This window comes from Melospiza georgiana, chromosome 7 (assembly GCF_028018845.1).
Source record: "Melospiza georgiana isolate bMelGeo1 chromosome 7, bMelGeo1.pri, whole genome shotgun sequence".
NCBI lineage: Eukaryota > Metazoa > Chordata > Aves > Passeriformes > Passerellidae > Melospiza > Melospiza georgiana.
In genome coordinates, this window is record NC_080436.1 from 12,812,163 (window position 1) to 12,837,579 (window position 25,417).

A 25,417-nucleotide genomic window follows, 5' to 3' on the forward strand; every position below is an offset into this window, starting at 1 on the left:
AGAGATATTACTGGTGAACAGATACATAATGTCCCTAGGCTGTGACACTGCCAGGGAAAACCCACATCCAGAGTCTTTGGTTTAAGTGCATGCTGACTGAACACACAACTCATTATCCAACATTAGTGACTTACATTCCCTTTCTTCCCAAAACAACATGACAACTTTAGGCCACTTTTGAGTGTAAATCCTAAAGGATTATTGTAGTTACTTAGCATAAGTCTGTTAATGAGCATCATCATTGCCAGAGCAGGTTCAATGTTTCTCAGGCTTGCAGAAAACATTTCCTTCCTCTCCTTGAGTACAGGTAGAGCAGGAACCTGCAATCATGTAGGTGCCACAGCATAGGGCAGGGAACCTGCAATCATGTAGGTATCACAGTATATAGGTGGCAATTAAGTACTGTTCTCCTCTACTTGGTACTTGGTGAGGAATACTGTGTCTAGTTTTGGGTCCCTTGGTTTAAGAGCAAAGAGAAAATGGAGAGTGAAGAGCAGAGGGCAACAAAAGTGATTGGGATGGATAAAATGTGACATATGAGAAGAGGCTAAAGGAGCTGGCCCTGTTTAGTCTGGTGAAGAGGAGTTAAAGGCAAGACAAATGTTACTATCTCTACTCTTTCCAGTTCTATCAGAGATTTTAAAAGGGGCAATGGCCCCAAATTTAAGCTATAGCCATTCTTATTGGATGTCACAGAAATCTTTTTAGCTGTAACAATACTACAGCACTAGAACAAGTTACCTACAGCATCCACAAATCTTTGTCCTTGAAACCTTCCAATAAAAACCACACTTGAGCAGGTCAAATATTGGTCCCAGCTGAGAGCAGATTGGATGCAACGAGTATTCCTGTGCTGTGGCTAGTCTCCAATTGAGTTTAGACTGATCCATTTGCACATTTGGTTCATGCTGGTCCCCCAGACGCTGCCCCCCTTATGGATCTGCTGCTTCAAACATGCAGGGATACTGGTAACACTCTGCTGAATGTCATTACTGTGAGGAGCAAATATGATAAACCCCATGCACCATGACCTGTACCTCATGTATTCTACCTCACAGCAAATATATTTCTAAATATAAGAAATATACAACTGGAGAGCTCTTTCCCAAATGTGGAAAACAATGGTGGACTAAAGCATCAGAAATAGCTTAAATTTAATAATCTGGCATGTGTTTACTGGAAATGTTAGACTCCTCATTTGTCTCTCCCTCTTGCTGTGACAGGGGCATCGCGTGCAGTGCTAGACTGAGAGACAAATCATATCTCCACCACAACAGAAGAAGGAGGGTAACAGGGGAGCTAAGTTTGGCGCAGGCTGGGCAGTGCCAGGTCTGCAGGGGGTGGCAAGGACCCCACAGCACAGCTCTTCCCACACCCAGCCTGGCGCTGCACCACAGCGACAGCGCGGCTGTACCTGGAGGGCGCAGCCACCTGCTGCGTTTGCCCCTGCTGGGACTTACTGAGCTGAGGAATAGAAAACAAATGGAAAAGAGCAGCTGCCTGTAGTTGCATCAGTGTTGCTTCAACACCTATAAGTTACAAGGAAAAACCTTGCTGAGCAAACATGGTCACAGATCTCTCATTTAAAAAGTGGAATCAGAAATTTGGTAAAGTGTTTCAGTGCAGTTTTTGACCTCTCACTAGAAACACCAGTGTCACTGGTGACATATTTATCTACCATACCATGTGCTATAGCAACATATGCTCATAAACACTCCCTTTTACAGTTCTCAGCTGCTGCACAATTGCTTGTCTCTTGTTCATTGTAAGGCAGCAGAGGTGCTTGTTAGTGAAGCTCACCATGACTGAAGAACACACATCCTGCACTTCCTATCAGCTGACTGTGATGTGCAGTTAGTTGCAAACTGCAAAAGTCAGCTGCAGCTGATTAAACTAGAAGTACTTGAAGCATTAGTTTGGGTTACTCACATGAAATGGAAATATTATTCAAGAGCCTCACCTCAATACACTATGGAGCAACACATAGCCAGCTAAAAGATACAAACATCCCTGAAGGAGTTCATGTACAAGAAAGATGAGGCAATGAACTTTACCAACAGACATTTTAATCTGCCTTAATATACCAGTGTCTTTGGCACCAGGGATGTTAATTATCTTTATTATTTTCTTGAGCATTCTCTTCAGTTCAATCATTGTAATGTAATGAACTCCTAAAATGGAATTTAATTTTATCCTATTCAGGCCCTTTTTCTTTTCTTTTTTTTTTTTTTTTTGAGAAGTATGCTGTGTAACACATAGGGCAACTTGGCAAGATTCAATGATGAGTTCTAGAAATAGGAAGCATTAATATTTATTTTTAGTAGAGGGTATACAACACCTCTTAAAATACATGTATTACAATTCTATCAGTTAATTGGAATAAAAATTTCTGCCAAGACCTACAGTAAGCAGCACTGCAGCGTTTTACTTCACTGCAGTGAAGTAAGGAGTGGGAGTATTTTTATTTTTTTTTTAACTTATGAAAGAGGATTCATTACTGTGAGGCTAAACAGGTGGTAGAGCAACTCAGAGCTCTTCTGGGACTGATTGCCACTTTGATGCTTGGCACATCAGAGTTTCCAGCAAGCTCTGATACAACATCCTACGATTAGAACCTCCGTTTCTTTAGGATCATATGCTTTATATGGTAGGATAGCACAGCTTCATCAAAAAGCAATAAAAAACCAACAAAGAAAAAAACCCAGCCCACAGCAGAGTAGTTCAGCTTCCTATAAACCCTGCTCATCTGAGGGAGTGGTGTAGCTCTTCAATTCGAAGCTTGACCACCACACAGTTCAACTGAAGGCTTTTTATTTCACTCACAAAAAGACTCTCAGTATTTCCAAACTGCCCAGTGGATTTTCCAGCTCAACAAATCTTCAGCTGAGAAATTCTGATGCAACAGAACAGGACACTGGCACTTCCTAGAGTCAAATCCAACCTTCCCACTAACAAACACATCAGCAAGCACTATTAGCTTACTACCTTTTCCTTCACACACACTTACCATTAATATTTGGCCAGCTGAAATTTGGAACTTCTGTGGGAAGGGACTTCATCTTTCAATGTGTATATACTACATCACACCACACAAGGCAACTCTTTCCTCCCTTAAAGTGAAATGTGCTGTCTAAGAACATCACTAGAACACAAATGTACCTCTAAGCTCAACTCTGTTTTTATGGTGCCCAGCAAACGCGCTGGAAAATGCTCCCCCCGAGAGCAATACAATCAATTCCCCTGTTTCATCAGAGGGACTGATGAAATGGGTATCAAATGCCACCCTGCTGACCTGCCTTGGAATATGCACTGCATAAATAGGTACTCACATTCCATAAAGTAGGGGCCAGGTTCAATGCGCCACACAATTTGTCCTTTTTGCGTGCCAGTCACTCCCCGATTCTTGGAATCCCAGAAATTGGCTGGAGAGTTCTCATCTGAAGGAGGGAAGACAAAAAATAATTTCAGCAAGCAGTATTTAAAATAGAAGTTTTCTTGGCTTTCTGTTCCAAGAGGCCCAAATACAAAAAATTACTGTATTAAATTAAAAAAATAAAGAAATCAAATTAACTGGCAAGAGATAAATAGCTTCTCTTGTACACTTGATAGATCAATTTATGCAGAGTGAGCAGACAGACACACAGCCAAGGTAAATATATGGCTTCCTGTAAAAGGTGACCTGCCAAGGTACAGTATTAAATTCCAAAACTTCCCTATTCCAACAGAGAGGCTATTGGAAGTGTATAGCTGATGGAAACTGCATCCCAGAGTTACCACACCATGTTATACACCAGTCCCGCTCTGTGAAAATCTAGCATTCATTTCCTAGCTGGGAAATGCAGAATTGTAAATAGGGGTATCCAGTTAGAGGCCCAAAGTGCAGAACTGTCAGTAAGCCAGAGCTAGAAAGGAGAGACTCAGCAACATACATTCAGAGAAAACATTCAAAGCAAACTGTATCTGCAGAGCAGCTTAGCAATATCAGTTTTACCCCTTCTCAAATTAGATTTTGTCCTAACAAACACAACTCTTAGGGCCGTTTCATCTTTCCAGCCTGTATTCAGACACCCAGAACACCAAATGAATGAAAAAAAACCAATGAAAATGAATGAAAAAGCTGTTTTAAAGGGCAAAAAGGTTAGTTCTGATGACATGGACAAAGCTGGCATAAATCCAACTTAACTCTTTTGTACAGGAAGTTCTTTGGAAGTATGTATTATGACATTTTTACCAGTGCATTTCAGCAGCTGTTTGTTAACTAGACTAGACAAGATCTACACCTATGATGTCAAATATAACATCCTAATTCTTTCCAGTGGTACTGCACATTCTTTAATCTTACTTTTTTTAAAAAATCCTTTTATTATATACATTTGAATGCATTCTACAAATTTAAAAAGACTTCACTAAGAACCTAGTCTACTGTGGCTTTATTCATGAAGTTCATATCCATTCAAGCAGTTTCCTGTGTCCTTTGGTAGGAACTCTCACATAAGATTACAGAACTGTCGCCTACATTTTAGATATCCATTTATGAAAGACTAATAAACAATGCAGCTTTCTTACATTTCTCTTAAAAATATGAGCTCACACTGAAGCTTCTCTTCCTCCCTTTCACTCTGATGGCTCATCTCAGTGTACATGAATTATGATGAGTGCAGTCTGTACATCTCATCCCACCAAACCAACATACAGAACACGACCACACACTGGATTTCTGCAGCTGCTCAAGAGAACTTACACACTGCCCAAAACCTAGAGGAGCTCTGGAGAATCAAGAAGGGGTCATGGCAACCTACTGACATTTTAAAGCCTCCAGCCATGGATAACTTTGAGAATTTTTAGAAAGCTGATGTCTCAACACCTCATAATCATGACACGTCCAGGAGAATTTCACAATTATCTCAATGGCAAGAAGGGACAGGAGGGTTCTCCTAACACTTGTGATCCTCAAGCTTGTAATGCCCTCAGGCTTAACTTCTCGTGCAGAATCAACATGATAGGACACAAACTGAATGCATCAGAAAGTCAGGCACACAGGCAGTAAAATCCTAAACTGCATGTATTTATTCTTCATTACAGTAAAAAACTTTCAGAGTGAACAAAGCTGCATCTCACCCATGTTTTTGCTGGGGTTTTTTTCCAAAGCTGTATAAAGTAGAGCATTGAATGTACAGCCTGTAATTCACCCCACAGGCCTTATAAAAAAATCTCTATGTGGTTTGCAATGACACTCTAACCAAAAGAATAGACTGTTGATGAATTTGTTTACTTTTTAATGTAAAAAGGGCCTTCCTATCCCAAGGCTCCCTATTTTTTTCCAGACAGAACACTGGGAAGCCATGAGATACAGCTTAACTTCCAGCAACACTACATTAGTGACTGTTCTGGTCCACCATATAAACCTGGTTATCCAAAATATCACCCCAAAAGTGAGCAGATTCTTTAAAAATTCCAGTTAGCTGAAACACAGAGTTTTAAGCTATTCAGCATTCTCACTTCATCTAGGTAAATGAAGACACATTCCTGACAGTGAACATCTCATGTAACATGCTCTAGTTCTGAATTTGCTGTATTCTGAATTTGCTCTAGTTCTGAATCTGCTCTGTATTTAATCAACTGGAGAAGAGTCTGTTCATGATTCCAAGAAGAAGGACAGATATTTGGTATATTATAACCATAAGCTTTTTTATTCTTATCTTGTTCAACAAATGAACAAAGCCTGAAGCAATGAAATACACCTTTATTGGTGAGATTTCCAACAACAAGGCACAAGCAACTGGTTTGGTTTTTTTTAAACCAGTCACAAAGCAAAGTCAATGGCAATTTTTACAGGGATATTAGTAAGCTTCAGAAAAGGTCCTCCATGAACTGAGTCTCAAATTCCCAGCTGGTAGTTACAAGAAGGCAGAATGCTTTCTTTCACTTTATTTAATAAAATCCCACATTTACAGAAGTGCCTGGATATTCAGCCCTTTCATGAAGGAACAGACTCCTTTGCAGCAATGAAAACTAAATCATTGATACTCTGCCCACAGGCATGCTGCCACTGCAACAGAAGGTGGTGGAGACAGAGGGATGGAAAATGCTAACAGACCATTGCCTGTCAGCAATCGACTCAAGTTACAGAATTTATTTTGGTCAGATTTGACTTTCTTCTGAAACAGATGGGTCTTTTGTACTTTTATGATGCTATTCACATAGGGGAAAAATAACATTACTAATGCATATGGAAAAATAACTTCAAACATCAGTTCACGGATTTTAAAAAGAAAAACTGAAGGAAAAAAGTGCATGGCCTGAAAACACTGAAGTACACAATAATCATGAAAATATTGACCAAAAAAGAGGAAGCATTTAAGAGCACAAAGAGTAACATCAGAATTATCACTCCCTCATTTTCTCTCTTCTCCCAAACATACACGTATACACAGTCTCTCTCTCTCCATATACATACATACATATATATATATATATATATATTCCATAGGGAACTTCAATTCTAAGCAGTTCTATTCTCCTTTTAGCACATAATTGTGGCTGTTTGTGAAACTGGCGGCTGTTCCAGAATCTGGGCCAAAGAGTAGATATAAATATCCCTTCCCAGAACATAAAATATGCAACAAAATACTGTCTTACTGCATCAGTATCTTGTCCAGTGAGGCTACACTTCTGAAAGAAATAAAACAATGCAAGATGCACACTTACTCTCTATATTCAGTAATTCTTAGACAAAAAATACTACAGAACAGAAATTCTCAGTGCTGCAACCCCTGTACAAATCAGAGTATTTGAGATAATGTTTTACAACAAAAAGTGGGTAACAATAAATGTATCACTGTGTGTAATTTCACTCTGAGTAATGCTCCTTGAAATCTCTGTAAAGCAAAATCATTCTGAGTAACAGTGTTTCTTTATTTAACTACTAAACATTCAGCCAAACCAGGCATTAAGAAAAGCTGCACTGGCACACTGCTGGCTCTCCCTCAACTTGTCCTCCAGGACCTCCAGGTCTTCTTCTGCAAAACTAATTTGCAGACAGTCAGCCCCCAGCCCATCCCAATGTCAGGGGTAACTCCTGTTTGCCCATTTCTGCAGCCTATCTGGCTGCACAATCATGTTTTATCATCTGCTGCTCCCAGTTTTGCACAAGGATGTTACAGAGTGTTGGAAGCCGTGCTAAGCCACTGGCTGACATCAGGGGTCAGGAGGCTTCTGAGGAGTTCACATTTTGTTCTTTGTGTCTAACATCTTTCATTATTTCTGTCTTAGGAAAAAAGGATAAACTACCTGAAACCCATCACCTCACAGAGTCATCTTGCATAGATTAAAACAACAAACAGATAAACAATCTATCTTTCATAGGACAGATGAAGAGGAACTGCTAGTGATAAATTATCTGAAACAAGCCTTACAGTCCCAGTGCACAGTGCAGGCAAACCAGCACTCATCTTCTGGTCCCAGTTTCTGTCAACAGTAGTGTTAGGTTTTGTGATTAAAGGGTTGCTTCCATCAACATAAATTATTTTTATTCTTCAATATGCCAAAACACTATAGAAGTCACAAATTCCTGGTGTGGAAACATCATTGATTTAAATTTTTTCCTGTGCAATAAGCAAAGGTCGCTATAGCAATCTAAGAGGTTCAAACTTCTGCATTCTGATCTCTTTACTCTAACACATTTATAAAGACGCTCATAGCAGAGCAAAGGTGATGTTAATAGATTCTGGTTGTCAACTTTAATTATATACAACTTAACAATTTTCATCTTTCACTACCATATATGGCTAACTCACAGCTCTTGAAAAATCCATGCAGATTAGCTCAGAAAAGATCAATCACGTTGGTAACACCATTGTATCCCTGTATAATTCTCTTATCCTCCTTTGGGATTTACATCCCAGTCTCTGATTTTTCATCCCTTTCTGGAAGATGCTTTACACAAAATCTTTTGAAGTGTTTGTATTGTTCAATTGCAATTCAAAATTTTAAATTAAGTTCATATTGTCAGAATGCTGACTTCTTTCACATTTTAGGCTGATGTCAATAAATTTTTGGCACTGAAGATGGTGTGTGCAATGCATTCAGTTATTAAGAGGAGTATTGGTACCAAGCTTTTAAAGCATCACTCTCATTTATTTCTCTAGGCAGGTCTTCTCTTACAGTGAGGATCAGCAGTGCTGGAAGGGTGGAGAATAGCAAGGCTACGTCTAGTTTTGTCCAAGGCTGAGATCTGTGGATCTGCCATCAGCTTCCCTCATAAACACCCTACCAAGAAGGGTCTCCTACCTATTTTACTCCATCATTTCACTTAGTCTTTAAAAGTAACAGGTTTGTGGTTAATTTGCATTGGAGAATATTTCTGAACTTGACTTTAAGCCAACCTCAGGAGATCTCTAGGATGGCATTTCCAATGTAAAACAAAAACCTAACTGACGTGCACTTTACAGCATTGCTTCCAAATACTTCAATCTCAATGCCAGCAATTGCACTCTGCTCTTCAGTGTGAGCACACTTCCAAACAGTAAAAGAGACTGTCACCAAAATGTAAGACTAACAAGAACATTCCAAAGAATACATACAGTGGATTTGGGGCAAATGACTCAGAAAGTCTGCAATGCTAACTTTGGTGCAATATTTTCACTTTGGTAACCTCTAATAATTTCAATTCTAGAAATACTAGAAATAAAAATCCATGGGTGATCAATAAAGAAGTAGTGTTTACATAAAGAAGTAAACTGTGTTTACTGATATAATGAACTAAATATATATTTCTTCCTTATACCCAAAATATGCTTAAAAGCACTTGGAAACTATATTAGGACACATCAAAAGGAGAAGATAAAATTTATCACCTGAGGCCTCACTCCTTTTCTAGAAAGTCAATAAGTAAATTAACAGGTTCAAGGGTTTCTACTGCAAGCAATCACTATAATAAATCACATTATGTCAATCAATTTAAAATACACTAGGTATCAGTTAGTACTGTATAAACAAATATTAACCACTAAACCAGAGCTTGTTTCTCTGATTTTCACAATTTGCCATCTCAGCCTGTGAACACAGGTTACCTGGTAGAACCAAATATTTCTCATGAAAGACAGCACCATTGCTGAAATTAAAGATGAACACTTAATTGTACCTTCTAGCCTTACCTGGCCGTTCCAAAGGATGCCTGTGGATCCTGAACTGCATTCCTCCATCAGAGCCCAATTAACAAAGTGAAGAATAAAAACAGTAACGTTTTAGAGGACGGATATAGAAAACAGCGTCCTTGTTCCCAATCACAACCAGTGCTTTCTACAGAAGTTGCCTTCTGGACCCAGCTCGTGCAGCTCAAGTTTGGAGGCTTTAGCTGTGTGTTGGCACTGCTGCATAATCTCAGCTCCACGAGGCACGTCTGTCCTCTCCCTTCCTCCTGTCACTTGAAGGAAAGGCTTTTAGAAGGATGTTCTCCAGCTCCGCGGCAGTTCCGAGCAGTTCCACGCCATCATCTGCCTTTCCTCCTTTATGCCAGGTTCCTCTGGGTTCAAAGCAGCGCGTGCTAAGGCACAAGAAGGTATCACGTCCTTCAGGCTCCGCTATTTGCAGCCACTCCCCTCCCAAGGGTACAGGATGCCGAAGCCCCATCCTCCCTCCACTTCCTTCCTTGCCTTGGCCATGGGAGGATTCCTCAGCATGGCCACGGCCCCGCAGCACGGGCGGGCTGATGTAAACAGGAGGATCCTGAAATCCTAGAAATGACGGCAAGGCAGCCACAGCAACGAGCACAGCGGGAGCTCGCTGGGAGGGCTGGCTTTTGTTTACGCAGTATTTTGCTCTCCCGCATGACTTCCCCACAAATCCAGTTATTTCAGGGAAGAGGGGACTGCTCCATGACGTCTGGCTGGCGTGGAGCTGCCTTAATCCCAGGATAACTCTGCACAGGGCACTCCTGGGAGTGCAGGAGTACAAGCAGTGGCCGAGAGCTTCCATTACTACCTCTCCTCTTTCAGTGTGGTAAATGCCACCTCAGGAGCTTGGACTAGCCTCTACTCCTCCAGATGCTCCGACTCCTCAATGGCCTCCTGGTGGAACAACTGCAGCTGACCTAAAACTCATTCAGCCAGTGGCAAGGACCCAAACCGTGCCAAAGCAGTCCCAGCACCTCAAGAACCAAAAGGTTCCTAAAGGAATCTGCAATCTGGTCTGTAGCCTGAGATCAAATTTTTCACAGCACACATTTCAAGAAATTGCACACTTGTGGAGCTGTAGGTCCAGGCTCTCAAAACAAATTTTGATTTTCCTAGTAATACCCAGATTTAAAAAAAACACACAAAAAACCCCCCAAAACCAGTAAAAACTCCTTCTGTCTCTTATAGGAGTATCTGTTCTTACTCAGCTTGAAGATTTTTCAAAAACACTTCCAGTCAAAGAAATTAGGATGGATTCTTTGCTAACAAAGAGATGAAAGCTAATGTATTGCTTTGTGCTTGCATGAGCACCTCTAGGAATTGTATCTTCAAAGGACAGACGGTAAAAGAACACCAGAACTGGAAAACTGTAAGAGAAATCTTAACACCCAGCTGCGTACTAAATGGCTGGAAACATTTCTCCCTCTCTCCTCTCTCCCAACAGAGCAACCCCAAAAAAGGCTGAGAACAAAATTCTTGGACAGTCTTTAAAGTTCCCTAAGCAGCTGCAAGATCCTACTAGCACAGCTCTCTTTACTCTTCGGGACACTTTGGATAAAACTTGGAAAGGAACAGAAATACAAGACACAAGTGTTCAACTGAGAAAAGCAAGAGCAGAAAAGAGGCAGAGAAAGGTACAAGAGATGCTCTTACAGCCTCACACACAAGAGAAGCTGCTGCTGCAGCTCTTCCTGAAGGTAATCATGCACTGCCAGAGGGTGCTGGGCAACACTCTGAATTCCACCCTGGACACAGCTTCTGGTCTTTTGGTGCCACAGTCCTGCTATAGTAGCAGTGAAGAATCATCATCATCCATAATCATGACCCATGATCAGAAAACAAAGAGGTGTTTGCTCCTCACAGCACAGCAGCAGTTTTTTCTATTCCACAACCAAATTTAAGGGTCATTTACCTCCACTGATTGTCCCTGAGCTGTGGGCAAAAAGCAGAACAACTCCACTTGCATTCCCTCGTATGCCTCTCATGACTCACTACATACATTAATATGCTGCTGACTTTTATTGCACTCTATTGCTTTATGCAGCAAGAGCCATTATTAATTTTTCTAGTTGTGACTGACAGGATGGCCAAGAATAACATCAACTTCTCTAACACTTCACTCCTACTTCAGCTGCAGAAGCAGAGCACAGACACCATACCATACACCCAATCCAAACACTGAACTATGAAACCTTTTTGCTATTGAAACGTAATAGAGTGGGAAAATCCTTGCTCTCATTTTCATACACAGCCTATATTCTGATATGGATCATTTAATCTTTTCCAAGAATTATACCCCTACATTTTGATTCCTTCTTTATGTACACTAACACTTCAGCATGGGGATCAGAGCATCTCCATGTGCCCTCAGACAATGTGGTATTTCAGGGCACAGCAGCAGCTCAAAGGATTAGTTAACTAGAATGCAAGACACAAAGATACTGAAAAAAAAATAGAAGTCATTTCTTCAGACATATGACAGTAGAATGGCAGGAATAAAGTGGAATTCCACTTCTCTGTATTCAAAGGAAAGGCATCATTGAAATTCAAAGCATTCAAAGATAAAAATAAGCCCTTTCACCCATCTTACTGGCAGAAATTCAAAAGCGTAACAGGAGGAAGGAAATGACCTCAAGCTTAACATCTTTCCTGAAAATCTTACTAATCCTCCTTCATAAACGACGTGCACCTCATTCCCACCTACAGTTCAGGTTTCAAACATGTGCCAGACCCACAGCACAAGGGCCCTGTGCATCATGAGCCACCTGCCAGCTGACCTGGCCCCCCTGGAATCCACATCCTGCACAGCACAGGGACACAATGCTTGGCTGTTCCTGCACTGCGCTACTAAAGACTGGCTACAACAAGAAGGGCATGAATGTTAGAGCAAAAATTAAGCTAGAGAATGACACTGAATAAAACCCTGACAGATGGTACTGCATACCCTTAGACACAAAGACTATTTGAGGCTGAATGATATTGCATAAGACTCCCAACATCTTTGCAAAATGCTAATAAATCACCTGCCATTTAAGTCTTGAGGTCCAGCTAGCTGTATGTGGGGGGAGATATGGCATGGGGGTGTTTCAACCTCTTCCTGAAAGAAGCAGCACACAGCTGAGGCAAAAGCTACACCACCTCTCCTGTCAACGCACAATCATCTCAGCTGCTGATGGGTCAGGGGAAGTGATGTCTGCAGAAGATGGAGACTGCCAAAAACAGTGGCCATCAGACAGGGAACAGTTTGGAAATTAAGATTTAGGCCACCAGTGGCTACCAAAGTTGGACTAGGTCGATATTCTAAGGTACTACAATCACTTAGCAGGCTATTGCATTATAAAGATGAGAGGACATGAGGACAGCAAAGATGCAAGCAATACACTAAGGAAAAGAGAAGCCTCTCTCTCTCCAGTAGCATCTTTTTTTTTTAAGCACTTCACTGCATCTCACATCTTGTTAAAACTCAGATAAACTCATCTTCACAACCATAATTCTTTCTCAATATGCTCCTTACTGTTATAGCCTGTCTCATTCTGACACTCCCACAATCCTGTATTCTAAAGGAGTTTTTCTTGCTTTTAACAGTAGCAAGTCCAAGGGCAAAAAACCCAAAACCAAACTCCACAACAACAAATCCTGCATGCACCAATATCCTAAAATCCTGTTATTCTGGGACAGGAGTGTTTAGAATATCTAGAAACACATGCCATTTTTTCCTAATTAACTTTTAAAGGTTATTGTGGGGTTAAATGCTGTCAGAGCTAAACTAAAAAAGAAAAAAAAAAAGAAAAACAAAACCTGTATCTAACCTTTTCTGTGCCATATTAAATCTGCCAGTCTAAGTTTATTGTGGAATGTTTTTCATCATTTTCCTCCTCAGCCACAGCCTTATATGGTGTCAGATAAGCACTTGTTTGCTGGCAGCACACGAGCTGCTGAGCTTGCTTAGCTGCACGCAGAAGAGGTTTGCAGCTTCCAAGGATAAAGGACATGCACTTTTATCTGTGACCACATTCCCATCACAAATCTTTGCCAGAAAAAACTCAAAAATATAACAAAGTATTCCTGCTGTGGAAGATGTGATACCAGCAAAGCCATGCTCTTGTCTACATAGCCTATCGTGCCCCCGGGAAATTCTGTTGGTAAATAAACACTACCAACAAAAGCACAATTTTGCTACTAGCACAGCTGCACTTACAGAGAGGCTTTCTGTGCTGTGGCTATCTTCAGACACAGCACATGTAATCCTACAGGCAGCAGAAAAAGTAAGGGGTCATTTATTCTATGGCCTGCATGCTGGTTTATTTATTAACCAGCACACATCTGGTCCTGTATGCAGACACGAAGTGCAGAAAGGTCCCAGAGAAACCTGCAGTTTTGCTTGATGTTCATTTTTAGCTGGTCAAACATTCTCAAGTGGAAACAGTGGAAACCACTTCAGGAAAGGCCACATGGTTATGGCCATCCCCCTTCCCTCCTTCTCAGCCTCAAAACGTTCTTGGAGCCATTCCCACTCGGCAATCAGAACATTATTCCCATTCAGTCTGCTGCTGCTCTCTGGCAATAGTCACATTTTCATCTTCTGAGAGTGGGAATATTCAGGAGAGGAGAAATTTGGACAACACTGAATGGCCTTAATACACAGTAGATTGTACTGAATGATGTAATGATCTCTTCTGGGTTTAATTTCAGTAAAATATGGGCTCATTTGACAGCCATTACTAGCTCATAAACTAACCTTAGGTGCACTTCATTCCACATGTAGATCTTCTGTAAATTACTTATACCTCAAAAAGAGGCTTTTGTTATGGAACTGTCAGCAAACACAATTGCCATAACTGAGAGGACTTCAAATAGAGTTGATGACTGTGTTCTATTTTTACTTTTTTGTTGTTTGCAAATCTAAAAACTAAAGACCATTTTGAATTATTATGAAATGTACATCTGCCCTTTAAACACTATACGTATCACTGCAATGCACAGGAAAAGCACAACAGGCTAGAAGAGATTTCAAAACCATATGCATGTTATTTTAAATCTGTATTTTCAAACTGTTGCCAAGTTGTTCTGTTTATATTAATGAAATTTTAAAATCAGATAAGAAACAAGTACTTGGCAACTGTCTGTCACTGAAACATTCAGCTTGAGTACTCACCTTCATTTCCAGGCAGCATTTTGCAATATGCTTCATGTTGGCCACCCATGAAACAGAGTAAAATTCATTACAAGCATATTTGCTGTTATTGATCTGTAGGTTTGCACAGAACATTATCTAGTTTTCTGCTTTCCTTTTTTGCTCATCCTTCTTCTTCCTTTTCCTTTTTTCCCTCCAGCTTTTCATACAGCAGAAGAAAGTACCCTGTTTTATACAGAGTTTACAGTAGCAATGGTAAATTATTATTTGAAACCCAGCCAGTGTTAAGACAGGTTCCCTACCAAGTAGCTAAGAGAAGTATCAAGCCTGTTACTACTTATCTAATAACCTACAAAACTTTTTGTCCTAATTAACAGGAGCCATTCCATGTCTAATTATTAGCAGCCATCCTGTTTCCCCTACCCTACAACTTAATAACGACATGTGAATACTTTATAAATTCACATAAACTTTGCAACCACTTTTTGACAAGTACCATGCTTATTTACCCTTTTCATCCTCTGGTCCTAAAAAGTGAGGTGATGATAAATTGTAGGCATCTATAATTTAGGCTACATGGCCTTTAGGTTAATAAATTTATCAATTCAAAAAACTCACCTGACAGATGATCCTCAAAATTGGTGAAAAGCCAGAACTAGTTACTCATCACATCAATAATTTGAAAACCTCATTCTAGCTTACTCAAGTGACACAAATCCCTCAATTTCTGCAATTATCTTCTACAAAAACTGACCTGAATTCACTGGTGCATTATCCACCTGACATGTTCTTTTCCCATTCATATTCTAACAGACCTATTACTGGCAGAAATATTTACACTTTACAAATGCTAGAAAATATTGGTACAGCTCAAAGGATGAGCTCAGTCATGTCTCTACATCTAACATCTTGATCATCAAGACCTTCCAGGTACTTCAGAGATACAGACCAACACCAACCAGCCATAAGCAGCTATACCCAGAAACTAACTTCATCATCTTTACTTATCAAAATAAAGCAAGTCATCAGCTCAAGAGCAGTGTCACTCAGCAAGGGCTCACACTTCTAACCCTCTAATCATATCACAACTGTCAATGAAAGAGCTGCAGGCCCAAATAATTCATTAGGTATTTATAATACTTCTCAATAAACTGCACAAAAAAAATCTTTAACGTATATATGCAATCAAAAGGCTAAGTTCGGTAAACACATTTCTTTTCTAGAACAGAACATAAACATGCAACTCAGATGAAAGTACAAGAGATTAAAGGTTTGTATTTCTTCTCAAATCCCCACAAGGCCATAAAGTATCCTAATGAGCTGAAATCTCATTTGTGGGAAGCTCTCAGATGTGTGATGAGAAGGAGGCACTCCCTTGCCAGATGGCTGGCTCTGCTCACAACCATGAAGGAGAATGACTGTAACCACAAATCCGAATTAAGTGTTTTAACTGCCCACATATGTACACCCTCCAGCAGTTCTAACAAGTAGCTTTTGCCAGTGAAAGTTTCTACCAGAATTACTGAAAGTTTTCTGTAAGACATATTAAAAAAAAAATTAATTGATCATTAGCAAGGGTGCTAAACTCAGAGCAAAACCCTTTTGAATTACAGAGCCAGCATCACCAAAAAGCTGACCCAGCCTTTGCACACAGTGATCCACCAGCTGCTTTATGGCCAGCTAGTTGGATATTCTCATTTTGCTTTTGATACCAAGTCCCACCTTCAGCTTTCCCCACAGTTCTCTTTCCTTTCCTGGAATGAACCAGGAAGAGCAAAGTATGTGCCAAACACACTCCCCAAGAGCCCTGTGGAGCTCATTTAACCCTCAATCACTTTTGCATTTTCAGCCCTTGTTTTACTTGGTGTTTACTTAGACATTTCTTTTTTTGGCGTGAGATTGTGTGAAAGTGCTATTTATTGCCTGGAATGAGGGCTAAAACAAGAAGCAGTACACCCACAGAACAGATCAGATACAAAAAGTGTTTTCCTACACACAACAGCTGACATCTAGGAATCCAGGAGGTTAGTTTCAGTTTTGCATTCTCAAATGGTTGATGGTTTGAACCCTGAACCTATTATGATGGTATAGATATCTCTGAATTTTCAGCAATGTGGCATCCTTCAACACTGGGTGGAGAGAACTGACTCATCACTGAAAGGAGAGAAAGGACAGCCTTTTGATTCCTCAGCTTCACTTTCAATTGCACTTGATTATTGCTTACAGTTTCTGACATTGATCAAAATTCTTCTTAGCCTGTTCCAACCTTCTGACAGTAACAATATCAGCTAGCATTTCAGTGCTCAAGTCCATTCCTAAAAATGCTTTTTTTTTTTAGAGAAAAAAAATTCCTTTGCCAGTTTCAAGCAAATACTCACTGCCTTTTAGAAATTCTTCTGGTTTCTGAAACTTGTCAAAAAACATTCTATTCTGTGTCTCTGCAGCACACATCTCTTAAGGATCTTGTGGGATTTTATATTCCCTTAGCAGCTGTTGTTTTTAAGTTTATCCTCAATATTATGAGTTGTTTAAGCGGGAATGCAAACTAGTCTATTGTCATTTGCCAGTAATAGGTTTCTTAGGGAATTTATTAGAAAGTCAGGGACCTTCCTGGTTTGGAATACAGAAAAATGTTTATATTCTGACAATATCCTTTTGTCATGCTTCAATGTCTCAATAATTTAACCCAAATGTAGAAGCAACCAACAAAAAGAATAAATGGTCCAAGAATCTGAGCTCATTATGAAGCCCAAAAAACCTATACAAAGACAAAATTTTTTCTAAGCATTTTGTACTAATGCTGCACCTGAAGTAAAATCCTATAAGTGTTTCCAAACACATATTTTGATCCAATGAGCACGGCCAGAACTACTCAGTGTGGTAGTATAAATCCAAGAAGTGGGCAAGCAATACACAAAAATAACAAAAAAGGTATCTATGGGATTAAAAGTATATAAGAACTGCAAACAAAAAAAAAAATCCATTCAGGTTGGTTATATCTCATCTAACTAGCCACAAGTTTGTACAGTGAGCTGCAAACCTTGCTAATATTTGTGAACCAAGTCCCTGGGGCATAATTTTCAGCCAAGCTGTGGTTTCTACAGTTTACAGTTTCTTACATTTTTGCTTAATTTTATATTGTGTGTCACTGATTACTTGCAAACACAGACTGTCCCATTTGGGGATCTGGCACTGGCATGCTGACATTGCAGAATTTAACAGCACAATTAGGGAAGCACTGTAGTCACCAGGAGATCAGGTTCTTTGGATGAGCATATGACTGAAGTCTGACCCAGTTCACTTTACAGAAGCACATCATGTTTTTCTCAGTCCTGTCCACCAAACAGTATAGCGTGCTTATACACCGAATTAATCTTTAAGCAGACCCAGGATAATCCAGAAATAGATCAGGAGCATAGCACATTCCAAATTTGCACATACACTTTCAAAGATGCTATTTTTGCAAGGTATACAGATGGAGGAAATAGAATGTGTTCACTGCTGTCTCAGTGCCTGCATTCTTGCACTGTCCCTGACCTGATTCAGGCTCCCTTGGACTGCAGCCTGGGGATTGTTTGACAGACATGCACAAGTTTTTTATTAGTTCCTTGCTGAGACCACCAAACCTATTTTGTCACAATGAGCCAGGAGTTAGTCCTGAGGGCTTTAGCCACCTATTTTTGCTGATTTCTCTATCACATTTGGGATATATCGTCTCTTTTGCTCAAGTTGGAGCTGCAAGTCAATCTTGTGTCAAACATTGTTTTTCTTTCCTGCATTCCTGCCAAATCAATCAATAATTTCTTCAGATTCTTCAACAGGGATGCCTCTATTGATGCAATGCTTTTGTTTGTTACTTAATAAGCCCTGACTATACTGTCCTTTTGCCTGCACACACTGCTACTTCACTCCTAAAGGTTGTATCAAAAAGCTCACAGATCACAGTACCAAACTACCACTGCCAACACTTATGCTCCAACAAGAGAAATGTAGCAAGTTAATTGTTCACCACCACAAATTACAAGCAACAATCACTGACAACAACCACAAAACCAGAGACAGATTCTGTCTCCTTCCACTGCAGTTGGAGCTGTATTTTGTACCTGCTTTTATTCAACTCTCACTGTTTGGAGACACTTTGCACACTGACAGGGTCAACTCCTTTGCAGATATTCCAGGCTTTCTTCTCTCTGCTGTGGTGGGCATGTTTTCAGATTGCCCTCGAGTGCCTGACAGTGCACGTCACCTGTCTGGAGATGCATGTCACCTTTGTTTAGAGATGTGGTATTTACAGCCTGCATCAGGGACTTTCTGTGCAATGCACCAAAGCAGGGCAAGCTGGCTTATTACTTGCTGCCTCAGAGCTCAAAGTTCAGATCCAGATCCAGACATCGAACTTTTTAAATATTAAGGGCCATCTGGTTTTACTTTTAGTTAGGCTCATCAGACAGAAAATCCCAGATCATGGTGTTTGGTGCTGGCTTTCTCATTTCTGTCCCTGAGTTGCTGAGTAATCCTTGGGAAGCAAAGAAAATCCTGCATCCTGTGCCTACCTACTGTGTATGTTACTAAAATGGTGTCCTCTTACTTATTTTTAATGTAACTATATAAGACTGCAGTCAGCAGCCAGCACAGTGACTCAGCAAAGCCCCAAGCAAGGAAACCTCCCTGCTAGGACTCCTGCAACCCAAAGGAAACATGGCCTTTCCTTACAGAACAGCCTCACCTGCTTTGGGCACCTGCAGGACACTCAGGACACTTGCAGCAAGGGCTCCTGGAACTAGAGTGCAAACTGCTTGTGAGTACTAAAATAAGGACCAAAACCTATGCAGCCTTCAGATTTCAGTGTTGTTTTATCAAAGTTTCATAGTCCTTAACTCAGCACCTTTATGTTACTCCCATTTATTTACACTTAAGTTCAACAACATCCTTAATTTTTCACTAAAGAGCCTGCCTGTCACATCCCCATCTGCACCTCTCACACCAATACCTGTCAGTCTAGAAGCATGCCCCACATTCCTAACAGGAAAGCTCAGGTGCTCACTGGGGATATTTGTCTCCCAAATCCTTTTGGAACCTGGATATAACAGATTTTTCAGAGACTGTTAATTAGTATCCACAGAACTATCAAAGGCGTCTGTGATGTCGAACACAGTATCCTCTATTCAGTAAGCAATTTATTTCAGGAGGTTGACTCATTTCCTTAAAGCTTTTTGAGCTATCTGTTGTGACTGAAAAAAATTCAGAAAATTTAGAAGTACTCAAGGAAATGAGCCAACACATCCTGGAAGAAATTCATCCAATATACACACACAATAAGATAAGTCAGTCTTAGATTTCTAAAGAAATGAGCAGGAAGGAGTTCTAAAAGAACCTGAAATATTTTCTGTGAAACGCAATGTTTGTTTCCCATCCTCGTAACTCTCCTCACGCCCACTTTAACAGCAACATACTATGGCTAACCAGGAAATGGTTCTCCTAAGTTTGTTTTCTCCCCGCAAAGACAAAAAAACCTTCCCTGAAACAAATAAGTGGATCTCCCCTATACTTAAATTAAAAACACTGCTGCCTGTATGCCTCCTGAGAGCTTTCAGACCCTGGTGCTTACCCCTAGAGGCACAGAGTCCGTGGTCAAACCATAAACCCAAGAGAGCCTTTTCCATGAGATGAGTAACTCAACACTGAATCACCTCATCACAGACTCATTACCTTCAGGGGTTTCCAGCAATGTATCAATGTCTCAAGGCACTAGTAAATATTCTTGAGTATCAAATAAGCCACCTCAAAGTAACTGGTAGAATTCATGCGCTAACAAAACAGAAGACAATTTTCCTTTGGAAATTTAAATGGAATTTTATGACAAAGTCTTGATTTACTACATTTAACTGCAGAGCAGTCCTAAGCAAAAGGACATTATCTAAAAAAAAGCATCTTATAACCTATTCTTCATCACATGATATGCAATATATAGATGGAGAAGAAGGGGGAAAAAGAGGTTGGAAGATCACTCATGATTTTTGCAATCTACTTCAGCTGAAGACAATCTAGAATTTCCAAGATAAATTAACTTCTGAGTAATGCACTGATGGCATAAACAGACTTTTCAAGTAATAACCAGTAAAACTGCTAATTTGTCATAAGCACCATCCTGTCACATTCAGAGTAACAGGAAATTTTTTTCCCTATATATTGCCAGATAATTTTTCTCACATTTAGGCTTTAGTAGTTTTGTAGTGAGATGGATAATTCACAATTAAGATTTACCTCTTCAACAAAAAGGATGCCAATATAGTTATTTCTCATCTCAAATATCTAAGCTGATGTCATGAAGATGAGAGAAATTAAGCCAAACACTGCTTATGATAAGTACTAAACACAGCTCTGCAGATTAAACTGGATGAGACCCAAGCCAGAAGAAACATAAAGGTCATTTTGCAGTTCTTCAGAAGCAGTATCATTTTAACCAGTACCAAAGAGCATCATCAGAAGTCAAGAACAGAGATAACGATTTTCCTTATTTAACTGTTTAGTATAAAATATCTGAAATAAAAAGTGCTCTCTTGCGTGGTGTTAACATGCAACAGCAAAAAGGAACAAAAAACTGTAGACTAATGAAGGCAAGGAAGTTTTATTAAGTTGTGTATTATCTTGAAAGCACCTACATATAATATTTCCATTATTCCTTCTCCATTTCCAAGAGAGGATTTTTAAAAAGCATTAATTCCCTGGGACTCATCAGGCAACAAACAGAACCTAGAATTGAATGCAACTAGAAACAAAGGCTCACCAACTCAGCTACTCCCAGCAACACACGTAAACCCGCACATAAGTAACTAACTGCAAACAGTGCAATTAGACTCACACTCATTTTACAGCAGCCATCACAGCCTCTCTGCTGGGGTCACTGCTGCACCTTGCAGCTGAGCAGGTCCAGTGGCAAGTTACTGCCAGGAGTGTCCCTCCCACGGCTGGTCCCACGCTCCTGCAGGGAACCCCTGCTGCTGTCCCCCAGCCCCTCCGCGATGCTGAACTGGCCCAGAGCTGTTTGCATTCTTGGCAGGGTAAGTGCTCTGCCAGCTTGGTGCTGCTGAGTCAGCAACCAGCAGCACCAAGCACAGTCACCTACCTGGATCTGAAACACAGGGATTTGTGTTTAAGTGCTGGAGCAAGAGAGGAGCACACTCAGCTCAACCTGCTGTAATTAGGACTGCTTTCCAAACCCCAAACCTTTCCTCATCTGATCAACCCAGAGCTCTTCAAAGCTCTTGGGGCAGTGGCACTGGTGTCAGCTGGGATGGCTGGGATTTCACTTCTGAACACATAGCAGGGGTACATTTGGCTTGAGGTTTTCAAAGGAACTGGACAATGCACTTTTCATCCCATTGCTCAAATTTACAAGTTTAAGTATACATCAGAAAAACATTGTTGCCTGCACATTAAGTACCTCCTCATCAATAACTCCTAAAAAATCTTACTCATTGTTGACTTTAGTAGATTGCTGCATTCTTATTCAGTGTCTGGGAAGCAAGTGCCTTTCTGGAAGTTTACTAAAATTAAGAGATACATCTAGTTTGAAAAATTTGTCGAACTGAATTTTCCCCCACCCTGCAGGCTTCCATCTGCTGAACTATGTCATGCATGAAACTCTAGATACAAATTAAACTACAGTGAACATAGAAATATTTTTTTTCTTTTTTAATGAGGTCATTACTGGATATTTATCTCAGTGACAACCAAATGTGCCTACTACTGCACTATAATGTTTTTCTACACACTTTTAATTTTATAAAGTCAAACTAATTTAGGCTTACCTAGCTTCATATACAAGAAAGTGCTTCCACATTTTATGGCAAAGATAAAACATTGATTAAGGTCCTGATTTTGCAAGGCATGGAAAGCATTCAGTTCTTAGTCCTTTTCACAAATGACACTTATTACGTCCAAGCTTTCAGTTTTCCCCTCTTGAAAATTATCCTCAAGTGTGACTTAAGTCATATGAACTACATTTTTGACCATCAGATGAAGTTTAAATTCTCAAGGAAGCATGCATTTAATGGAGCATGAGAGCTCACATCATGTCTGAATAGATATATTTTTCCTCTTTGCCTTATTACAGTATATACATTATGACGACCTTACTTAGATGGAAATCGTAGGTTCATTTTTTGCAATACCACACATTGGAATATAAAGGATTCATTTCTTCCCAAGGTTAGGGTAGGAATGACAAGGGCAATGAATCTACTGATTTTTATGAACTTTCTAGGACTACTGACACATCAGTGATCAGTGACTTGAAACACGACGGAAGACTAAACAGTTTGACACTAACTCTGAATGACTGCCACACAAAGGAGGCAGATCTCTTGAAACAAAGCTCAGAAGCACAGGGTTTGCCTGCCTGAAAATCAGCTGCCCATTACAGTGAGGGCAATGGAGTCCTGGCTGCTGCTGGGCACAGAGAGAGGGAACGCTGCCAGTGCAGCCGTGCCCAGGTCCTGCTGTGCCCACAGGGTGAGCGCCAGCCAAGCACAGCCAGTGGAACTGCACAGCTCCAGCATCTTCACCCCAAACCACAACCTCCATCAAGCCAAATGGCAAATCCTGCAAGGGCTGGGCACCACTCTGGCCCACCTGAAAATTTTTTCATACCAGACAAGTTTCAGATCTGGCCATTCTCTGTGTCTCTTCTGACCTTCAAACAGCATAAATTGATGAGTTTTGCTAAGAAAGGAGGCCTATCAAAATCAGTACTGGCACCTTCCTTAACCTCCTCCAGTTATAATTTAAGAACCTGTGGATCCAATGTCAGACTATATTAAAAATTATATTAAATGTATCTGCCAATAAAGTGTTAGCTTCAGAGTCCTAGTATGTTTGTGTCTAATCTTTTCATGTCCCACTTGCTTTACCTACACTAGTCACATCCTTAACATATCCTATTTAACACTCAGCTTGTAACATATCTCAATTCATATTCTTACAGTCATTGATAAATCTGTGCAGACACAGGAGCCAAGAACTTCATAAAAAATGTACAAGAGGAATTCTAACACTATGCATAATGCAAAACTAAACCATAGTCTATTTCTCACATTAAAAAAATCAATAGATGCATTTATGCAATTCCTTTTTCAATCCCGTTATCACTGACTTGGAATAACTGTTTTTCCAAATTACTTTGAAAATACTGGACAGCACACTGATTTCATGATGGAAAACAGCACTGGAAATGTCTTTTAAAAAATTAAATCCAACCTCCTTCCAGCAAATTAAAATACAAGCTGACACAAGGCAGTTTTACAGTAAAAGGGAATATCACAAATCCAGAGGTCTACATTGTTTTTCATTATCCAGTGTTTGTATTTGCCATCTTCCCATCTGCTAGAACAGTCACTTCAAAAAGGCAGGGTTGTGAGAACACCACTTTCTATCCAAAGGATTATAAATGTTGTCATGCCAAAACCTCTTGCAGTGGAAAGATACTGACAACACAGCTGAAAATGTCCTCCCTGCAGCTATGTTTGTCTAGTTTTCAGGTCAGGGCTATCTGAAAAACTGAAAAAAACCCACAATTAACTGAAAAGTTTGGATGTTCTGGTAAGAATTTTTATGTCACAGCTTGAATTTTTATATCATTCTACAAGATCCTAGATTTTGAGTGTTTTAGCAGGGAATTAATTATTTTCTTCTTCTTACAACAAAAGAAAAGTATATATTTTAATGTAATTGGTATCTTTTCAGGCATCTACTGCATACAATGAAAAATACATAGAGGAAGCACTTTCTACCCATGTCATCTAATTTTCTGCAGGAAAGAAATGGTATTATGCTGGGTATAATAAATGGGTATTATGCTCATAAACTATTTTTGAACAAAATTCACCAGCTCACAACTGAAGAGGAGAAATTCCATGTTGGTGAAAAAAGAGCTTTGTATGTGGGTCAGGACCTAGGAAAAACTGAAAGAATAAAATTGGAATGCAGTACCTGGAGGGAAAGCTTCTGAAGACCCCTGGTTTATTATACAGGCGTTTTTAGACCACTAAAGCCTCACCCCACTTTAGGATACAGTTGTTACATTGGACTGCCTCCACTTTTCATTATCCCACTCAAGAGGTGGCCTTTCCCTAAATATTAAGCCACCAGCAAATGAAATTATCAAGGCAGCTTTTTTTGGCATTATGGCTGATGACAAAGAGCACAGTGCCAGTGTCCTGGAAGTCAAAGCCAGAGACTCTCATGGAGCCAGCTGGGGAAAGACTCTTCCACACAGAAACTGAAGCCAGTGGTTTACAGACCTTAGCGGCAGCCAGAATGAGGAGTAACCACAAATTAATAGTTTTATGCCTAGCAACTAATCAACAGACATGAACAGTACTGTTCACATTTTAAAGTACAGAAAAGGAAAGAACAGAACAGGAACAGGAAGGGAAAAAATCAAGTGAATAATCAGAATTTTCTGGAAGATAATGAAGATTTTACTTTGTATGTTTTCTATAATGCAAACCAAATAAATCTTCTAGGAATAAAGTATTTTAACATTTTATAATCTCTCTGTCTAATGTGAGCCTCTATTTTAAGCATACTAAAGGCAGTTTATGCAAAAGCTTTTTCTTTTTAATCCTGTCTGACCTGAAAAGGAGAGACTCCAAACTCCATTACCCTAGGAAGCTTAGTATAAACCCAGAGCCTATCTAAATTGCCCTATATAACTTCACATCGGGGGCGGGTTTGTTTCTTTTTATTTTTGTTTGGTTTTATAATTCTGTTTTGGATCCATGAAGTAGGTACAACAAAAAATTAAGCAGCTTCTGTAAGGCAGCTAATGGAAACAAATACAATGACCTTTGACAGACAGCATTTGGAATGTGCTAAGGATCTCTAGAATGAGGGCATGCAGCTCATAAATAGGGCTCTGTAAATTAGGACAAAAATAGGCCAACCTGTGCAATTTGGCCATGGGAGATAATCTATTTTAACCAGAAATAGGGTTTGCTTCTCTCTGCTGACTTTTTATTCCTTATTTTGTACTTCTTGTTTTCTTTAAATATGAGACATCATGACAACCCATAACACTTACCAAGATGCAACTTCCCTCACCATTCCA

The 25,417-nt window shown here is 39.9% G+C and overlaps 1 protein-coding gene across 1 annotated transcript in view; it reads right to left on the reverse strand.

Moving 5' to 3' along the window:
- HECW2 (HECT, C2 and WW domain containing E3 ubiquitin protein ligase 2) overlaps positions 1-25,417 on the reverse strand; it is a 142,853-nt gene that overhangs the window by 67,716 nt on the left and 49,720 nt on the right. The window contains exon 3 of the mRNA XM_058027607.1: positions 3,330-3,437. Within this exon, the coding sequence (XP_057883590.1) occupies positions 3,330-3,437 (108 nt within the window). The remainder of the gene's footprint in view (positions 1-3,329; positions 3,438-25,417) is intronic.